Genomic DNA, 19251 nt, shown 5'->3' with positions numbered 1-19251 from the left:
TCCATGCAAGGGTAATCTGCAGTGGAATGATAACTGGTCAAGCTTTAGTTGTTTCTTTGTATTTGCTACGTCCCTGCCACTTGAAATGTTTGTCAAGTGCCTTGAACCTTACTTGCAGAGTTTCTATAAGGCTGAAATCTAAATATTTGTTGTCACTTAGCTTCAGATGGGAGGAAGAAATGGGCTAGATATGACTTGTCCTCCTTTTGTGATTGGTACATTGATATACTAAAGAAGGTTGGTAGGCCTTCTGTTTATTCTTTGCCAATACTAAACTGATTCAGGATGAACTTAAAAAACTTACAATGCTTTTTATTAAATATGGAACAAAAAAAAGTGTTTGTTAAGATTCTCCGAATTTAAACCCTCTTCTGCTTTGTATATCTTAAAACACTTTTAAGATTGCATTAATTGAACTATTCATGTACAAAATTATATCTCAGCCAAAAATATTTGTGCATCTAACTTAGGTAAGTGGTGTTACTGTTCTGCTGCTGGATCTGGTTCAAACTGTTCCCAGATTACACATTAGAAGATTATGTTAATCTAGTTTCTATCCAATAAAACGTTCCTACATCTTAGACAAATGACAGGACTCCAGTCTGCCAGATTTCTTATTTGTAGCAGTCCTAATTCTCGATTTCTCCCTCCCATCCTGAAGTGTTTTTAATGTATTTGTTGAAGGTGAATGAAGATTGTTGGCTTTCTGATACTGTTGTGTTTCTTACAATGAACTGGCAGACCCTGGCTCTTATAAATTATATAATGGAGGGGGGAAAAAAAGAACACTTTTCTTAATTAGTTTCAAGAGGTACTTGTGGACTGGCAGCAGTACTGTGTGGTGAAATATGGATCAGTGGAGCATGTTCTTAATCATGGAAAGCCTTGACTGCTGTTATATGGTTGTGGGTTCTTTTCCTGAAGGTATTATGACTTGTCATAGAAAAAAAAATTAGATTATTGGGCAGTGCCTGCCTCATCCAATGTAGTAAGTGCATGTGTTTTTCTCATAATCCTCAGGTGCTGAAAAATGCTGTAAATGTCTATGCAGGAGCTGCTGGTGCACAAATCTTGAATGTTCTCCCTGTATTGAGAGTTTAGGGTAATTTCTGGAAAAGAAATCTCTTTGGGCTTAGTTGAGAACTCACAGCTCATGTCTTGCTGACATGGGCGGGTCTTTTTTTATGTGTGTAGAAACTTAAGAATTCTGGATTTCAAAGAAAAGATTATCAAATAGCATTATTCTGTAAATAGGATTGTTGCAATTATAAACGTGGATTTTTTTTTCTGTGTGCACAGGGAGCAAATATTCTGGTCACAGACTATATTTAAATGTGTTGTGGGACATCTTTCACAGAATAAGTTTCAGAGTCACCACATAAGTATTTATAACTTTTGTATTATGCTTTTGAGTTTTTGCTGAGGGGATAGTACACAAATGTTTATTTCAAATAAACAAGTACAGCCTTGAAGCTGACTTGAAACAAAACAAAGCCATTCAAATACTGCTCATGTTTTTGACCTGTTAGGACTAAATATTTTTGCAGGTGTAACTTAAACAATGTGAGCTAAAGTGAGAACAATTGGAGAAGTGGGAGTAAAAGAAGGGTTTGAGATTTTTGTGTGATTTTCATGCAAGCTGTCTGTCTGTTGTTTGGGCTGATAAGAACATGTAAACAGCATTGCACTTCTGTCAAGGTATATTTTGTTTCCTTTCAGCATTGAGCATTTTGCCAAACTGTACAGCCAAAAGATTGGAATCAAGCCTGCAGTACTTCTGAAGACTTTATGGGGAGATTATTATCTAAATACAAAAGCAAAGAAGATAATGAAAGGTGATCAGGTAGGGAGGTTGTCAAAAATTTTACCTGGTTTTTATTTTGGGGCTTGTTTTTATTTTTTCATTCTATTCCTCATAGTGTGTTGTGAAAATTGACCTCAGTACCTGTTCACTCAGTGTCACTGGAGGTATAAAGTCACAAGGATAGCCTTGCATCAACCCTTGGAGCAGAGAACATTCCAAAACTGACTATTCAGATGCTACATGGAGGAAATCTCATCTCTCAGGGAGTTTCCTTATTGTCATTTAATCATGATTTTTTTTGGTGTTTACCTAGGTGAGGATTAAGAGTTATAAATAGTTATAAATGTATAAATAGTTATAAAAAGGGGGATAACCAACCTCAAGGTAGTTATGTGCCATATTTATCAGGTACTTTTTCTAAAATTGGAGCCCTTGTCCTCTACTTCTAAATTTTGTGGTTTTGTGCCTTATAGCATTTTTATAAGACAGACTGTTGAAGTAGTGATCTTTTGTGGAAACAGATAACTGTCCTGATTTTGAATAAAGGTTTTACATGCTCTTTAGGAAAAGTGCAGTCTTAAGCCTATTGTAAAAGTGAGGAATTGCTGGTAATGAGCTGTATGTTTATCTTCTACCAGTCAAAAGGAAAGAAACCTTTGTTTGTGCAGTTGGTGCTGGACAACATATGGAGTCTGTATGAAGCTGTTATGAAAAGGTGAGAAGATTTATAAAGTTTTCATGACGTCTCTTTCTGTGTGCTGTGGTGATTTTTTTTTTCAAATAGTCACAGATTATAGATTTTTGTTACGTATTGCTACTCTGTTTTATATCTATTTATTCTTTTCCTTACAGGGACAAAGAAAAAATAGAAAAGATAGTCACCTCTTTAGGATTGAAAATTGGTCCACGGGAGTCACGGCACGCAGACCCTAAAGTTCAGCTTAATGCCATTTGTAGCCAGTGGCTGCCAATATCTGATGCAGTCCTCTGTATCCTTAGGAAAGATACTATTTTTGGTTTTATTGACAGTTCTCAGACTTCAGAGTGCGCTCACATATTTCAGTGTGTGATTTGGTATGATATGTTCCCTTTTTTTATGTCTGTGCCTGTGGTATCTGCACCTATTTTCTTGCTTGTAACATTGCAAGTTACATATCTGCAGTTATTCTTATATTTCTACCAACTTCGTGCTTTTGCATGCATGCTGTTTTTAGGAAACTAAATTATTAAACTGGAGGTAATAAAACAATACACTTTCATGATACAGTTTTATATACAAATTTCAGTGGTTTTCCTGAAGGAGGAACCGATCTCCTGTTTATAATAGTGTCATAGGTCTTCTGTCTGTGAGGTTCTGTAAATGTCTGATGTTATGTTTTAGGCATACAATTTCTTAATCCAAAATCAGTGTTTGTTGTTTGTCTGCTGTGCTCATCATTTATAATATAATATGTATTATATTATAGTAGATGTGCACAAATTATTGATGTATAAATACTAATTAGTTCTATAAATCTTGCCCCAGTTATGCTGTTCTTAGTTTCCCAGTTGCACATAGGGTGGGCCACTTGATAAGTGGCAAAAAATTGTTTCTGATTTGAGAGGAACCTGTATGCACTGTGACAGACAGAACTGGATTTTGGATCTGTTGTTGCTGGCAGTTAGTGCATGAGGCTGAATTAAAGAAGCATTGAAAGCATTTGTTTTTCTGTTATTTGCATTCAGTAAGGAAATATAAATATGTATCCTTAGCAATGTGTTTTAGCCATGGTGTGTAATAAAGTTCCCAGTCCTCTTGACATCACAGCAGAGAGAGTGGAAAAGCTGATGTGTGTTGGAGCTAGAACATTTGATTCTTTGCCGCCAGAAACTCAAGAACTGAAAAGTGGTGAGTAGGTGTTCTCCCAGTAATATGAAGGTCACTTCTGTCTTGATGGTTTTGTCTTTGGATCTTAAGATGTGTAGTAATCTCTACTTAAATTTATAATTATTTTACTTGTAATATCTTTTTCGATGTTTGTCACTGACATGTTGTAGTCTAATTTGATAAGATTATATTTACATATTTGTCTTCAATCCCATATGTTCATGGTTTTTCAAAAACTCAAGCTGCAGGTGATGTAAAGTCTAAGACTTTAAAGCTAGGGTTTTACAAGGATATGAGGTTAATACTTGTTTTTAGTTCTAATAGTAGAATTGAAAATGTAATTGAGAACTGAATATTTTACTAACTTCAATATTAAAATCATTAATTTTTAGCCAGTAGTGGTTTGAATTTGGTTTTAATTTTTGCAAGTGTACTGATCAGCTTTTGGTAATTGGATATTAGTTGTAGAACAATATTTTGAGGAGAACATCAAGAAATCTAAGAGGATTTCACATATCAGATGAAAGGGAGAAGTGTAGGAGAAGATTATTCAGTTTCTACGTTGTTAGAAATTTTGAATGGTATTGTGTCTGGTTTGAATTTCATGATGTGCTCCAACTTGGATGAAAAAAATAATTTATGGGAATTTCCTAAGTATTTGCTAAGTTTTGTGCGGATCTTTCATCCTTTGAGGAATATCTGTGCTTGCAGGGATGTTGGAAGGATTTCATGAGCACATGGGCATTTGCAGGACTTCCTCCTTTTGTTTGAAAGGAGGGAGAGTACTTTGAGGTACTGGATAGTTCAGTCTTAAAGCTGCTCTCTGGTTTTCATTCTAATCTAAATCAGCTGGTAAACTCAGGTTTAAATATCAAAGCAATACCTTTAGTATTGGAGTATATGTAGTTTGTTGTCATTTTTGCAATTGTGCTCATTTTATTGTGAAACACACTTGAAGATACAGGCAGTGTTATCAAATGATTAGGCCAGAGTAATTTTCTACTTTTTCCTGTTAATTTGTCTGTAGCATATTACCCATTGAAATAGAAAATGAACAGTAATGCCTGTAAAATTAAGGTAAAGCCATAATCTGTTCATACTTTTGGGGGGAAAAAAGTGAAAATAACTTTTTTTGTGTGTTTCTTCAGCTTTTATGAAATGCAGTAGTGAAGGAACAGCCCCAGTTATTGTCTTTGTTTCCAAAATGTTTCCTGTTGATTCAAAAGCATTACCACAGAATAAACCAAGGTAAGAAAATGTAACATTTCTGACCTACATTAGATACTTCTAGGAAAAAAAAATCATGTTAAAATGTGGGTAAGTTGTTTTAGACCTGAGAAAATAGTGGATTCTTGAAATTCAATAAAGTTTTTTCCTCAAGTAAAGATTTTCTGAATGACTTTAAAAGATATTTTTTTAAATCATATTAGTTTTAGAAGGTACAACAAATCTATTGGAGAATAGTGCTGTTGTCCAAATATATCATCTTAATGCATGCACTGTGTGCTGTTTCAGGATGTTTGGTGGAAATGATTGAGTTGTAATACTTCCTTAGTTTTTCAGTGAGGTTGTGTTGGCATGACCATAACAGCTTGTGTTGTACCAGGAAACACTTCCCATCAAATTGGGCACAATATCTCAATGATCATCCAGTTCGTTGCAAGTGCAAAATAAAATGGGTTAATTAAAGTAGTCCAAACCTTGACTAACTCTATTCAATGCCCTGAAAGGCACTAATGCACTTCAAAAGGTTTTTTTCTGGGAGGTTTGGGAGACTGTTTTGTTACAGCTTTTTATTGCTTAATAACCATATTATTTTCTCTGAGGAGTAGATCCTTCTTGATTTCATTTCCCTGGCACACTTAAGTGTACTACTTTTAGCTGAAGTCATCTGGGTTTTTTTTCAGAAGAAATGTGCTTTTCTGAGGAGTTTATAAGAATATTCATCTTAACCTTTCATCTTTCTAAGCCTCTGGAGCATTTTCAGTAGGCAGCTTTTGTATTAACTGGCCATGTTGTGTTTTTCTGGGATTGTTACTGTACAGTGAAGTAATATAGGAAATATAAATTTTTCTGCTGAATTGGACTGATTGTGACTGTTAAATCGTTGTGCAAAAAAATGGTACTGCTACAATAGTAATATTTGAAAGCTTTACTACTATCCTAGATTTTTCACGCGCTTCCTAGATTTATTTTAGTTTTTTCTTGCTGAGCTTGTCTACAAATCTTCCACCAAAAATGTTTCTTGCAGTGAGTTCAGGGAAAAGATGCATTGCACTTCTGGACTGAGCAGACACTAGATGGTGCAGTTTTGCTTTGAGTATCTGAAACATGAGTTCTTCTCAGGTCCTGGTGTGGCACAGCAGCGCCATTCCTGCTTTGTCTCCCCTCCTGGATATGTACTCTAGTTATCAGAGAAGAGTACACTGAGGCCATCACTTTCTGGCTGTTCTATCACTAATAATGACTTGTTTTTTTATTTGTTGGGAAGATTGAGAGTCTTTTGAGGTCATGAGAATGTGACATAGGGGCAAAGTTGGCTTTCACATGCACCAGACACTGAATTTTTCAAGATTTTAGTTACTTTCCCTTCCCCCTGTTTATTCAGTATGTTGAAAATTGTAGTGTCTTGCTATGTAGTTATTTTGAAAAGTATTTCTTGCTGGGCTTCGTATCATTAAAATGAAATCACCTGAGTGTTTTCCTTTGAGATAACCAGTCATAAGCAGTACCGTGTGATTTTGTGGATTAGGTACTATTAATGATTTTGTTTTGAGGTGACAGTTGGATTCCATTGTAGTATAGCTAAATGTGTATTTCTTGATATTTTATGTGTTAAGATTCTACAGATTAGCGGTTCTTGAAGAAATCTGAAAAGGGAGTTAGTTCTAAAGAGTCAAAGGTATCTCCATGAAGCAAAATATAAGTGTTTTAAAAGACAGCACTGTGTAAATGTAGTTCCTGAGCACACTGTGTGCTATTCACAATTACACAGTGAAGATTGTACTTAACAGAATTGAGTGATGGTCGAGTGGAGCAGGAGAGATCCAGTATTTAAACTGGCATTCCATGAGGGTGCTCCATAAGAATATCTGAACATAGGGAGGAACAAAGAATATCTCCACTATATCTGTTACCAGTGGTTTCATGTTTACCTATTAAAGAACGTGAATAAATGTTGTATGTTTTATTTACTGTTAATTTTGAGGAGACATAACTATTCTTGTGTATCTTGATGTTTGACTGCTGGACTGATCTGCTGTGGTTATTTGCATGCTTTGGGGGTGGGGGAGGGATTAATTTAAGCATGTAAAAAATCTGAGAGTTTTTGGTTTTTTGCAAGACTTGTACTTTTCTAAGGTGTTTGTAACTTTCTTAGAAGATGCAAGTTGACTTTGCAGCAGTTTTTTATAGTTTGCCTTATTTCTGCCATCTGCTTGTAATAAGCTGGGAAAAAGAAAAAACTCTTGTAAGTCCAGGGTGTACAGTAAATGATAACAAAGGATGGATTTTTAATTAAAACAACCTCCTTTGAGACTGCTGTTGGCAACTAATATCTCCTAGAAGGTGACCTTAAAATTAATAGATTCTACATTAAAACTGCTATGATTTTGCTTTTACTGGTAAAATAGCAAAGTTTGTCAGCTGTTACTACACTAGAATGCATCAGAAAATAATTTGTTGTCAAGTTGGCTTGATTGTCAAGTCAGCTTGGATTTGTCTTTCTTTGGAAAGAACTGAAAATTGACTTTTTGTATGGTACCAGTATGTCCTGAGTTTTTATCAGGTTTTCTGAAGAAACGAGAATTGTGCGAATATGTTTTGTCTTCCAGTTTCTTCTTTCCGAACTTCTGAAATTACTCCCTAATTCCAACCAAATCAAAGATGTAAACTGACAGTTGAGCAGAGTTAAACAAATGAGGACTCCTCCTCATCCTTTAGATGTTAAAATATCTAAACCCCAAACCAGTAGGAAACAGGCCCATGTTGGCTTCTCTTGGAGCTGCTGGCTTTGTGTTAGGAGGCCATGGTTGGTTGTGTTACTTATTCTCAAGTATTGCTGTGTGTAGAATTAGGTGTTCATTCATCATATGCTGCCTCTTTCTCTCATTCCCACTGGTGTTTTACGTTGAACTACAGTCTAACACAGAATGGTTGAGTGTAGGTGTATAAATAAAAGGTGAACTTGGCATTTAGGTACAGGGTCTAAATGTTCCAGTTTTCCTGAGGTTCAGAATTCTAAACCAGTTTATCTAAACCAGTGTAAAAGAGAAATATTTAGTAGTTAGTTGCAATTGCTTTTGAGTGTTGCTGGGTGTATTTAATGTAAAATGCTAAGAAAATATAAATTGAATATCAGATGTTATGATGAAATCATCTACTAACTTTGTAGAGCTTTATGTATAAATGTCACAGTGATGTGATGCCATGTCAGCAATAGGAGGCAAATCTTTTATGTTACTTCAAGGCCATCTTACAATCCTGCTGAATAATGTAAATAAATAGAGTACACTGGAAAAATTCCATTTCTGCTTTCCAGTGGTAATAAAGAAAAGTCTATTGAACAGATAAGCTGGTGTACTAAAATTATATTTCATTACTGCAGTGGGGGATATAAAACCTATAATACCTGTACCATTTCCCTCCAGATAGTATGAAAGGTTCTTTCTCAGTCAGCTTGAAATCAGGACTGTTTTTTTTTAGGTGTCACCAGGAAACAGACACTTTCCCATAAAATTCTGCATGAAATTATGATGATAGTTGTTTCTCTGTTTTATGCTTCAGCTTAATTGATTGTCTTAAACCAAGATTGTAGTGTATTTCTTTTCTTTGCTTTCTAATGTTTCCTAAAAACTGTATTGGAAAAAAAAATCCTGTAATTTTCACCAAACCTTCAGCTGAAATGTCATTACATTGTCTTGATCCTAATGAGAACATTTTTAAAGCTCCAAGCTGTGTAAGGAATTACTGTCTTCTTGCAAGTAAATTAACTTATATGTTTAAAGGCAATATGACTTGCAGTGACTTCAGTGTGACCTGAACCCATCAGCTTCTGTTTTCAGTAATAATTTGTTCTAAATAGTAGTTTGTGCATTAGAAATGAGTCATCTGAATAGGCTGTCAGATTTGCAGGTTAACATCTGAATTTGGCACACAATTATGTAATTAATAGACTAATATATGCTTTTCAAAAATTAAAACCCCTATTACTGTTATCATGAAAAAGATTTCAGTGTAACAGTATACAGCTGAATCCGGCAAAAAACCTTTGGAATTGATCCAAGGAAGAAATATGTAGTAATGGCTGAAATTTGGATCTCCTGGCATAATTTAGTTTGTGTAATGGTAAGATTAAGAGAGAAAAGCTTGTAACATTGTGGAAGAGTTTTGCTTCGAGTTTATTCTTTTTTTTATTGCACATTTAGCATGTGAAATAAACCAAAGGTCCATATATCATTCTAGAGTGTTTTTCAAGGCAGTATATGACAGCTTGGTATTGATATCTTATTCCATTACATATCTCAGAATGAATGAAAGCTGCTATGTAATATAATACAAAAGAGTTATTGAGTGTTCCCTGTTGCAGGAGCTCTGGAAGATTGTTCTATGAAATTTTATGTGAATTCTGATTTGGATAACTTTCAGTTGTTTGCACATTTATTTCTACTGTGAATTGCATAGCACTTTCAGTTGCAACAGAAACAATAGTAAATGATCTTGGTAGCTGTACATTAGTTTGTGAATGGAAATAGTTCCATAGACATTAAGTAGTTTAATACAGAAAGTAACAAACTTTAGAAGGATTAGCAAGACCACTGGACACAGGCTGTGCTGAAAAGGAGCAAATAAACTGCACTTGACAGAGCTGTCCTTAGGGATGCTGTTGTCAGAATTCTGTGAGTGCCAGATGAGTGGAACAGCAGCCAATGATTTTGCTAGAACTTAATTCTGAAGAGCAGAGCCATGAAGAGTAATCTGGAGGATTCTCTTTCAATTACTTGGATTTAAAGATGTTATCTGAAGTTACTCCCTTCGCACCTTGTGAAGTCAGGTCACGTGTCCATGAGCTCATGGAATTTAAACTGGTAAAACTGTGTGGAGAGAGAGTATTCTCAGCACTTCAGAAACATTGTCCATGGCACGGGAGATGCATCACAGACACTTGTTGGCAGCACTATTAATCCTTTGGAAATCAGTTGGTGTTCTGACTGTGGTGGTTCCTTTTTAAAATGGTCTGAAGGTTAAAAAACATAACACTTTAATAATCAGAGGCAAATTTACCTTTGGGGGGGTTTGTTTTGATGATTCACTCTGAATTTTTGAACTGTTTTGGATTGAAGTCTCTCTTTGATAATGTGAAGGAGTAGAAAAGCTATCATGTTCAGAGGATTGATTGCATGAAGTTTAGTTGTCATTCAGTTTGAACTAAATGCTTTATCCTGGGGGAATGTGGGAATCACAGAAGTAGCTGGCAGTAGCTTGCTTACATTACCTGAAAACTGATGGATTTGATCAACAATCTACTGAATGCTGGTAGTATGTATATTATACTCTTTCCCACATTATTATTTCCATAGCTTTTCTGTACCATGTGTTTGAGGTTAAGATGAGTTAGTAATATGTGGTCACCCATCTATGTCAGCTCCATTACATGTGCCAGCTTCCCATGTCTGGAGGCAGAGAATCTCTTCTTTCTCTTTCTGCTCCTGAATTTTCATTTGCTGTTTTTTGCGGGACTGCATGGTCCCTTTTTTTCCTGCCAGTGTTAGGAGGCTATAGATCCTTTCTTGTGGAGTGAAAAAGGGGAAGGGAAGAAAAAGAAGAGACAGTCTTTCTTTTGGTTTGGGCAGCATTTGTTGAAAATTGATTTTGTCTCTGATTGGTTTTGTCAACTGGAGAAATTGAATAAATCAGGGTATAATTTAAAACTGGTTTTGTTGCAGATCCAGTGCCTTATGTGCATTAATCTTGTTCTGTGTTCTGCCTGAGTGTGTTACAACTCTATATAAGGATTTATTTGACAACATTATCTTTTTTTAGTTTCTAATGATACTACTGGGAGTGACTAATTTTATAGAAATTGATGCTGACAGAAACCAGGATGGAAGTTTAGGTTGTACCTACTAGCTAAAGTCCCACCTACACTCAATCTGCTTTTTCATCAAATTGAGAATATAATTAACTGTGATTATATGTACTGCAACTTAAACCAGTGCATTCTAAATTTTAAGGTACCTTTAATATTTGTGGTTAGGGCTATCTGATACCTAAATATACTGATATTTTTAAGAATACCATGTAAAGGGGAAAATGCAAACTTCTTTTTTTTGCTCTCAGTATTATTTACACAAATGAAAAGTATTTTTGGACAATCAAATGTGTTGGAATGCATATGTATGTCCTCATGTGTATACTATGCCATCATATATAGACTGCGTTTATGACACCCTTGGCTGTCTCATCTGTACTTTCCCTATCAATCTCTCTCCTCTGGGAATTTTTCTGACATTCCAAACCCTTAAATAACTTTGAACAGCTGCCTTCAGGAAAAAAAAATAATGAAAAAGTTTTCATGTCCACCATCTGCTTTGCATTTTGTATTGTTAAGCCTTGCTCTCTTTTGCAATAAAGTAAACAGGCCAAACAGTAATATCACAGTATCTGCAATTTCAGAGTTACATATTCTTAATTCTGTCACAATGATTACTTAAGAAACAATAAAAAAAAAAAAGAAAAAAGAAAAACCCCCAAGTTGCTAAGAAGTTTGAAGTGGTGATTTTGTCTTGCTTTCTCCTTTTCTATGACATATGATGTCACAACTCAGAATCAGGTTGAGTTCTAATAGTCTGTGCTTCAAGTTCTTACATTTTATTTTGGCGACCTCTCTTAGGTAATTTTTAGAGAGATTTTTAACGTATGTATAATTTTCTTATTCTTTTGAATTGGACATTTGGATTCAAGATAAGCCTGATAACTGTTCAGTGATTTCCCCAAGTTCTAAGAGAAATTTTGATAAAATGAAGGGTTTCATTTTTTAAATGAAATCTCTTGCAGAATGTGTTATATGCAGTAAAGCATCCAGATTGTAATATTAAAAAAAATCTTACTGGCAGTTAGTTGGTCTCAGTCACATAATCTATTCAAGGCTTCCTGCCCCTAATTAATCCACTTAAGAGCAGAGTAAGTGTCCTGTAACTACTTCTACTGATGACACATAAAAACTTGGACCTGTCAATAATGGGTTGTTTCCCTATTTAGGAGTGTGTAATAGTTGATATGGCAAAGTGAGTCAGTGTTTTTGTGCTTTTTTTGCTGGAGATCATATTTACGTGGCTATTCTGTAAACAGCTTCCTGTGGTTTTCTTCCTCTTATCATTCATTACTACCATTGCTATTCAGGAAATCTTGACCTGGTTTTGTAAGTGTGGAAATTAAAGAGGGGAAGTGACTTGTCCAAGGCTACTAAACAAGCTAAAACTACTAATAGGAAAATCCTAAACCATCTAAACACGAAGAACTGTTGTTCTTACCTCCGTCATGTGAGCAAATGCAGGACACATCACTGTAGGTTTAGCAAACAGACTTTTTCCTGCATTTGAGCACTTGCTGTAAAGGTTGCCTGAAAATAATGGATACCACAAGTAATTAAAAATGGCAGTATTTGATCTCTTAGGAAGAAAAGTCTGGGTTTTTTTCTAACTACCTTGATATAGATAAACTGAGATTAGTATGCTGTATTTGTAGTGTGAGCAGTCATTCTAGTTCAGGGTAACATACAGCAGGACATGGTGTAAAAAACAGTTTTGAAAATTGTCTTGGATTTTTGTCTGAAAAAGTGAGAATTCACATGGTGCAGGAAACTTGATTTATTTTAGCAAAATAACATAGTGGCCTTTTTCTAAATATGGCAGAGGAAGAGTTTTGCTAATTTTAGCTGACTTAAAATCTATACTGTCATGGGGGCAAGAGGCATTCTGTGTGAGTTTTTACTTTTGCCAAATATAGTATTCTCATTATTGTTATTTGTTTTAGAATAAATTACTTTTCCAAATACTGATGTTTTAAAATACAATGTAGGCCATTAACTCAAGAAGAAATTGCTCATCGGCGTGAACTTGCGAAACGAAGGCACGCAGAGAAACTGGCAGCAAGTCAAGGGAAGGAGCTGCCAGAAGAGCCCCCAAGTGAAAATTCATCTGAAGTAGCTGGGAACACTGGTGATACAAAAGGTGGGTGGTGCCCTGCTACCTATTTTTCCTGGAGGGTGTTTAATAGTAGTGTCTTGGTGTTGCCAAGGGGCTGTGTACATCCACACTGTGAATCATCCACATGCCACTCCAGAGTTAACTACGTGGAGCTGAACAAAGAGTGAGGAAGGATTTGTAGGAAAGCTGATAGTTCATAAATGGTATAATAGTGCCATGGGTACATGTTCCTATAGCCTAAAAATGTACTTGGTCTTCGTACTTTGAGTCAGTGAAGAGAGATGATGCTTGAAGGAGATGCTCTGCTGAAAGTTAAATAATTCTGAGCCCCAAACGAACAGCCTAATAATAAATTGGTACAACAGCAGTGTATGAGCTACAGGACTGGATTATGAGTTACAGTGGTGGGGGTTGGTCTTTTTTCCCAAGTAACAGGGAATGTTAGGAATAGGACAAGAGGAAATGGCCTCAAATTGTGCCAGGGGAGGTTTAGAGGAAAAATTTCTTGACCAAAAGTGGTGTAAAACATTTGAACAGGATGCCCAGGGAAGTGGTTGAGACACCATCCATGGGGATATTTAAAAGATGTGGCACTTTAGGGGCATGGTTTAGTGGTGGACTGGGCAGAGCTGGGTTAAGGGTTGGATTTCATGATCTTAAAGGTCTGTTTTAACCTAAACAATTCTATGATTTGCCAGATGTGATAATATAATATGTAGCTGATTTTTTTCTCTTCAGATGATGAAGCAGAAACTGGTTTTATATTTAATATATTTTTTCTAACTTTGGTTAGGTGAAGAGCAACAGCTCACTGGTCAAGGAGACAGCATGACCTCGAAGGCAGTGAAAGAGGAAACAGAAAACAAGGAATCTTTCATTGCATTTGCCAGAGTGTTCAGTGGTGTGGCAAAAAGAGGGCAAAAAATCTTTGTTTTAGGACCAAAATATGATCCTGCTGAGTCCTTGCATAAGGTAAGAGGTGGCAGTGAACTGAAGATGCATAATAGTATTGAAAAAAATAGTGTTAAATGTTTTGAGATTGTTATCAAAGAAGTTCATTGCTTTTGAATTTAATTCAAAACATTTGTTTTATCAGAGATAATGAAAACTGGGATGGGGTAATACACACCTAAAATTCTCCAAAGAAAGCATTATTTTTTAATCTTCTTTGTGACATTTGCTCATTTACCACGAACTGGATTTTTGGAGGTATATGTTGATTTTTAATATTTAACTTTTGAAATGAAAATTCTTTAGAATGTGCTTTTTTAGCTTTGGAATGCAAGGAGGTTTTGTGGAAGAAGCTTTTGTAAGTAGTAAGTGACAAATATCTGATCTCTGGTTGTTCTACTCTGTGTAGCTGTCAGCCCAGTGTTCTCCTACCAGAGATCTGCCAGTAGTACCTCATATGACTTGCTGTACACTGGAGAATCTCTACTTACTTATGGGAAGAGAACTTGAAGACCTTGAAGAAGTACCAGCAGGAAATGTTCTGGGTGAGATGTGACTTGTATTTAATTTCCTAGAGCTTGAAGCCTTGTGTCAGCCAATATACACTGCAGTTGGTTAGATGTGATTAATAAATAAGAAAACCTATATCTTATGAATATTTTTAGGGATGTGGTGCGTGCAAAAAAAGGATGGCACTTTAATTAAATGGGGATTTCTGTGAACTTTGAATAGGAGAAAATTAGGGATTACATTAGTGTGTCATCTTAAGATTGGATTGTTGCCAGGTAAGCATTGCTGCCAGGAATTGCCGAAGGCAGTAGTAATTTCTCATATTTTCTAAATCTCAAGGATTATTTCTGGTTTCCTAATAGTGGAAATTCTGTAATGTGACTTTTCGAATGATGTTGCTGATTGTAAGTTTTCTTTATGGGCCTGCTTGGACTATGGTGCTAAAAATTTCTTCCTTAACGACTGTGGCAAATTTTTCACTTTCTCCATGAACAAGGTTCTAGTGATGTCATCATAATCATTGAGTTATGCTCTTTTGTGCCAGATTCTGAGCTGCTTTGCTGTAGAGTATGAATAGCATTCTTTGCTGGTTTTGTCCTTCATTTATCTTTTTTAATATCGAAACTACTCTTTAGAATTTAGAAAGTGTAAACTTTAAAAATTTGGTTCTTTTTTTGTTTTTCATTGTGTGAATGAAAATTTTTTAACTACAGCAAAATATACGATTATTTTTGTGTCTGTTGTATGATTTTTAGAAATTTATGGCAAACATATAGTAAATGAAAAATAGGTCTACTCTGTCAGGATTGGATTCTGTTAATTTAGGCAGATAACCATACTGGTCACTTGTATCATGGGCCCAGCATTCAGAACATAGTTTTATTTGGAAGCTTGGTATTTTAAAATTTTGAATTACACCTTACTGTTGTCTGATTGTAGTTGGCCATTTGCAGTATCAAATGTATTAAGTATATGGTCTCTTTACTTCAAGAAATTATTAAGAAAAGAATCCCACCCCAAAACACTCTGCAAGTGAAAGGACATGGTTTCATGTTTACAAAACAATAAATACTCCTGGACCTGCCTCCTGCAGAGAAAAATATATTGTGAGAATTTTATTATGTCTTTAGTGTGAAGAGTTGGATCAAATTTCAAGAAACTGTTTTGTACCCACCTGATTCCGCCAAAAAGTTGTGAGTAGTCTTTAGTGCTGAAGGTTGCTCTTCAGTGGGATCTAACTTTTCCATAAGAATAATTACTTGAGTGATAGGAGTCATATTTAGAAGAATTCATTAGAATTTTAAGATCAGAATTCAGTCAGAGCTCTTAGCCAGACTGTGTTTGGTATTTCATATTTTTTCATCAGATCACTGTAAAGTGATCACACAAAACAGGTCTTCATTTTTACCTGAAACATGCAAGTTCAAGTATATATGTTGGATTTTTTTAAGTCTGATTGCTTAAGATTTTTTTTAAAACTAAAAATCCTAAATACCTTTCCTTTGTTTCTCCCATTTCCCTGTAAAGCTGCATTGTTAATTTACATAAATTCAATAAACACCTTTACTGATTTGATGATGATTTATCACACTCAGGAGAAAATGCAAGACATTTATATGAAAGGAATATGTAACAATGGTGATGCAAGACTTTTATTAGTCCAGTTAGTAACAATGATTTCTGTTTCAAAGGCCATTTATCTTCCAGCTTTAAAGCATACAGCAGTGATTTCTCTCCAACCGTATAAGGAAATTGCTTGTGGATTATCTAGAAAATTAAGGAAACTTTGCTGAAAGCTCTGTGGTTTTACTCTGTATAATTAAATTATTGCCATAAGGAATACACAGTTAGTCATGACTGCCTATTTCTGCTTTAAGACTTGTGGTATAAGGTTTCTTTCAGGTTTTTTTTTTCTTCAGGGTTTGGGGTTTTTTTTTGCTATTATTTTTAGGTTATTTCTTACAAGGAGGAATCTGCTTGGTCCTAGTGAGCAGCCTTTTTATCCTTTATACTGGCTTATGCAAAGGTTTAATGATCAAACACATGGCTTGATACAGAGGTTGTTTTACTGAAGATGGAAAGATGTCATTCCTTGTTCCTTCTGTTCAATTAGTATTTCCTTAAAACACTACTCTCCTTTTAATTGATAAAAATATGAGATTGCAAAATATTTTAAGAGGTAAAGGTAATGAAACAAATTGTGTTTGAACTGCAAAGCTGTGACACAAACAGAATTCAAAAATACGCAGCTGAAAAGTGTCGCTGTGTTCCTGTCTAACATGTAACCATTTTGGAAAGCTTTGGGAAGTTGTTTTCTGGTATTATTCTGAGTTCCTGGAAGTAAGGAGAGACAAATTGCTTTGCATTAGTTAATTTGTATTGCAAGTTTGCAGCACAACTGTTTCGTCAAAAGTATTTGTCGAGAAGCTTTAAGCAGTGTGTCATTTTCAAGTAGTATGGCAAATACAAAATAGTGCCTCCTTCCACAAAGCTGTTTGTACTTCAGAATTTTTCTTTACAATCTTGTGACTACTGTGCATTTTTTGTAAGCCTTGAGTAGGAGGTGAAATATGATTTAAAGCAAATGGAAAAGTTCTTGAGGACCAAAGATAATTAAGTCTTTGTAATAAAACTTCTTTTAAAAGTTATTTGTCAGAATATTCTTTGAAAGGAGTAAAATTCTTGTGTCAGACAAAAACCACTTGGTTTGCTTGGTTTGTAGAATTTGTAATTTAGAAGGACTATTGATTTTTCTAAGAACTAAGAAGGACTATGTGAACGAAGTACTGTCTGAGGAGAAAGTACTCTCTCATTTTTCACCTTTTTTTTTCCCCTGCACTTCTGTTCAAGGTCCTGTGCCAGCAGACAGGATATTATACTTATTAACTGGCACTGTTATGGTCGTTTTGTAAACTTTTGAGAGAGCAGAGACCTTGCAAGAGGCGAATCTAGTTAGTGAAGCAGCAGATACCATTGTATGAGATTAGGTATGTGCCCTCAGATTCCAAATGCCACTTGTATTGAGTTGAAACTGCTGAATGAAAACATGATAGTCACTGGAATGGGCCGTGGATGTGTCTTGAGGTTTAATTTGGAAAAATGTTGAAGTGCTGATCCGAACTAAATCATGTGTCTCGATGCACTGTTTCAGGACCAGCTTATGTTTCCTCTGTCGTGTCACAGGCCTTTCCAAGGTGTGCAACTGCTGAATTTGAACCTCCCTGTGGCCATGAGCTCTGAGAGCTCTGGGAGTGAGAGCCTGGTCTTGCAAATGGTCCTCCTGCTTGTCCTGGTTGCAGTGCTGGCTGCCTTTGTGTCACTCTGTGCTAAGGGCCCTGTCAGCTTCTGTAATGCCTTCACTTGGGCTGAGGCCTTGTTGCCTTAACAGAAACAGCAAATTTTAACTAGGTATACCAAAATCATGCTTACATTCCAAATATAGAAGTGCTCTGTACTTGCAGACATTTAATGTGACAGGTAGGTATGCCATCTAAATCCCTATCTCAAAATCAATTGATTTTTGGTACCAAGACATCGGGGGCATAGTTTGTGCTCCCCTTTTGAAAGCTGCCTGAATACTCATTGGAAAGAAGGTCCTTTATCCTAGACCTTGGACACAAATCTGTGTGCTGTTTTGACAGTATTGTCCTTCTGTGACTATAAGGAGAGAAAAGGTTCTTAAATATTAAATCCCAAAAACTGCTTGACTGATATATTGTTGCGTGTTCTTTGTGACACTGTAATTAACAGACCTGTGTTTGCATAATCAAGTCTATGCAAATAGAAAGCTACTGAAACTGCCCCACTCATTAAAGGCTTGTCTCTCTTTCCTATGGCAAAAATATAATAGAGAAAGGAGCTTTGTATAGACAATCATCTGGCTATCCAGGCATGTTTAGCTTCTTTAGTTTATTGAGTATTAGAGAAGCTTCAGTTCTTGCTGGGACAGTCCCCTTGTGCTACAGGGATGTCTGTGGCACTGGAGCTGCCATACCAGCATCTTCTCCAGAGGTGTATTTGACAGGTGAACCCTGGCTGTAGCATCAAATCCATTGGTCTCCAGTTTAATTATCATAGCTCCTCTTACTAATGCTTAGTTTATCTTATAAAGGAAAACAATAAATGGTCCAGTCACAACATATTAATTTATTTTATTTGGATGACTTGTGTAAATTCTTCTGTTTACCAAGCAGTGTTAAGCATTATTTAACAAGCAGTGGAGACTAATAATGCAGCTACACAAATAGAAAAATTAACACTAACATTTATATTTAATATTTAATATTTTTTTTGTTAATGAAAGTTGTGGGAAAGCAGCATTTATTGTGTCTGTCCATGAATGAAAAAATGTTACTTCTTTAACTGAAGGGAAAACAATAACTTCAATTGAAACAGTTTTGAAAGTTCCACCAAGGAGATTATTACATTCAAGTTTTAAATTATTTCCATTATGTTTCTATGTTCAGATTTTTTAGTTTAAATTAAGACTATCTCTCACACAGAGGCAGTTTTGAAGGTATAGTAGGTCTGTGTTATGGGGAATTCAAGAGAAAGTGGGGATGGTTGATTTGCTTATTCCCATGCAAGAATCTCTCTCCTTTCATATATATATAAATAAATTTGTTCATTTACTTGAACCAGTCAAAGGAAAAATACAATTACAGGAAAAGCATCAGTTTGTAACAATTGTGAAATTTTTGTGGTTAAAGGCTATAAAAAGATCTAAGTGGGTGATCCCCAAAGTAACAAAGGAAAAATCATAAGACAATATGTGAGGAAAATGTAATCTGGGCTCATAAGTAAAGATTGAACAAGTGCATGCTCTCCAGATGCACAGAATATCTTCCTTTCTTTTCTCTGTCCCTTTTTGTTATTTTATTTGGTGCTGTCCTATAATCGAAGGCAAAATGCCT

General features: G+C 35.5%; 1 protein-coding gene across 2 annotated transcripts in view; it reads left to right on the top strand.

Moving 5' to 3' along the window:
* The window catches only part of EFL1 (elongation factor like GTPase 1), a 68726-nt gene that overhangs the window by 5678 nt on the left and 43797 nt on the right, over nucleotides 1-19251 (top strand). For both annotated transcript variants that reach the window (XM_027715783.2, XM_039390047.1), the window contains exons 8-15: nucleotides 1720-1843; nucleotides 2443-2519; nucleotides 2657-2793; nucleotides 3570-3692; nucleotides 4820-4919; nucleotides 12750-12901; nucleotides 13671-13849; nucleotides 14238-14373. In XM_027715783.2, coding sequence (XP_027571584.1) covers nucleotides 1720-1843; nucleotides 2443-2519; nucleotides 2657-2793; nucleotides 3570-3692; nucleotides 4820-4919; nucleotides 12750-12901; nucleotides 13671-13849; nucleotides 14238-14373 — 1028 coding nt within the window. The remainder of the gene's footprint in view (nucleotides 1-1719; nucleotides 1844-2442; nucleotides 2520-2656; nucleotides 2794-3569; nucleotides 3693-4819; nucleotides 4920-12749; nucleotides 12902-13670; nucleotides 13850-14237; nucleotides 14374-19251) is intronic.

This window comes from Pipra filicauda, unplaced genomic scaffold, assembly GCF_003945595.2.
Source record: "Pipra filicauda isolate LSUMZ 115617 unplaced genomic scaffold, ASM394559v2 scaffold7_size6619720_pilon, whole genome shotgun sequence".
NCBI classification, from domain to species: Eukaryota; Metazoa; Chordata; class Aves; order Passeriformes; family Pipridae; genus Pipra; species Pipra filicauda.
This window is presented reverse-complemented; position numbering and strand designations above follow the sequence as displayed.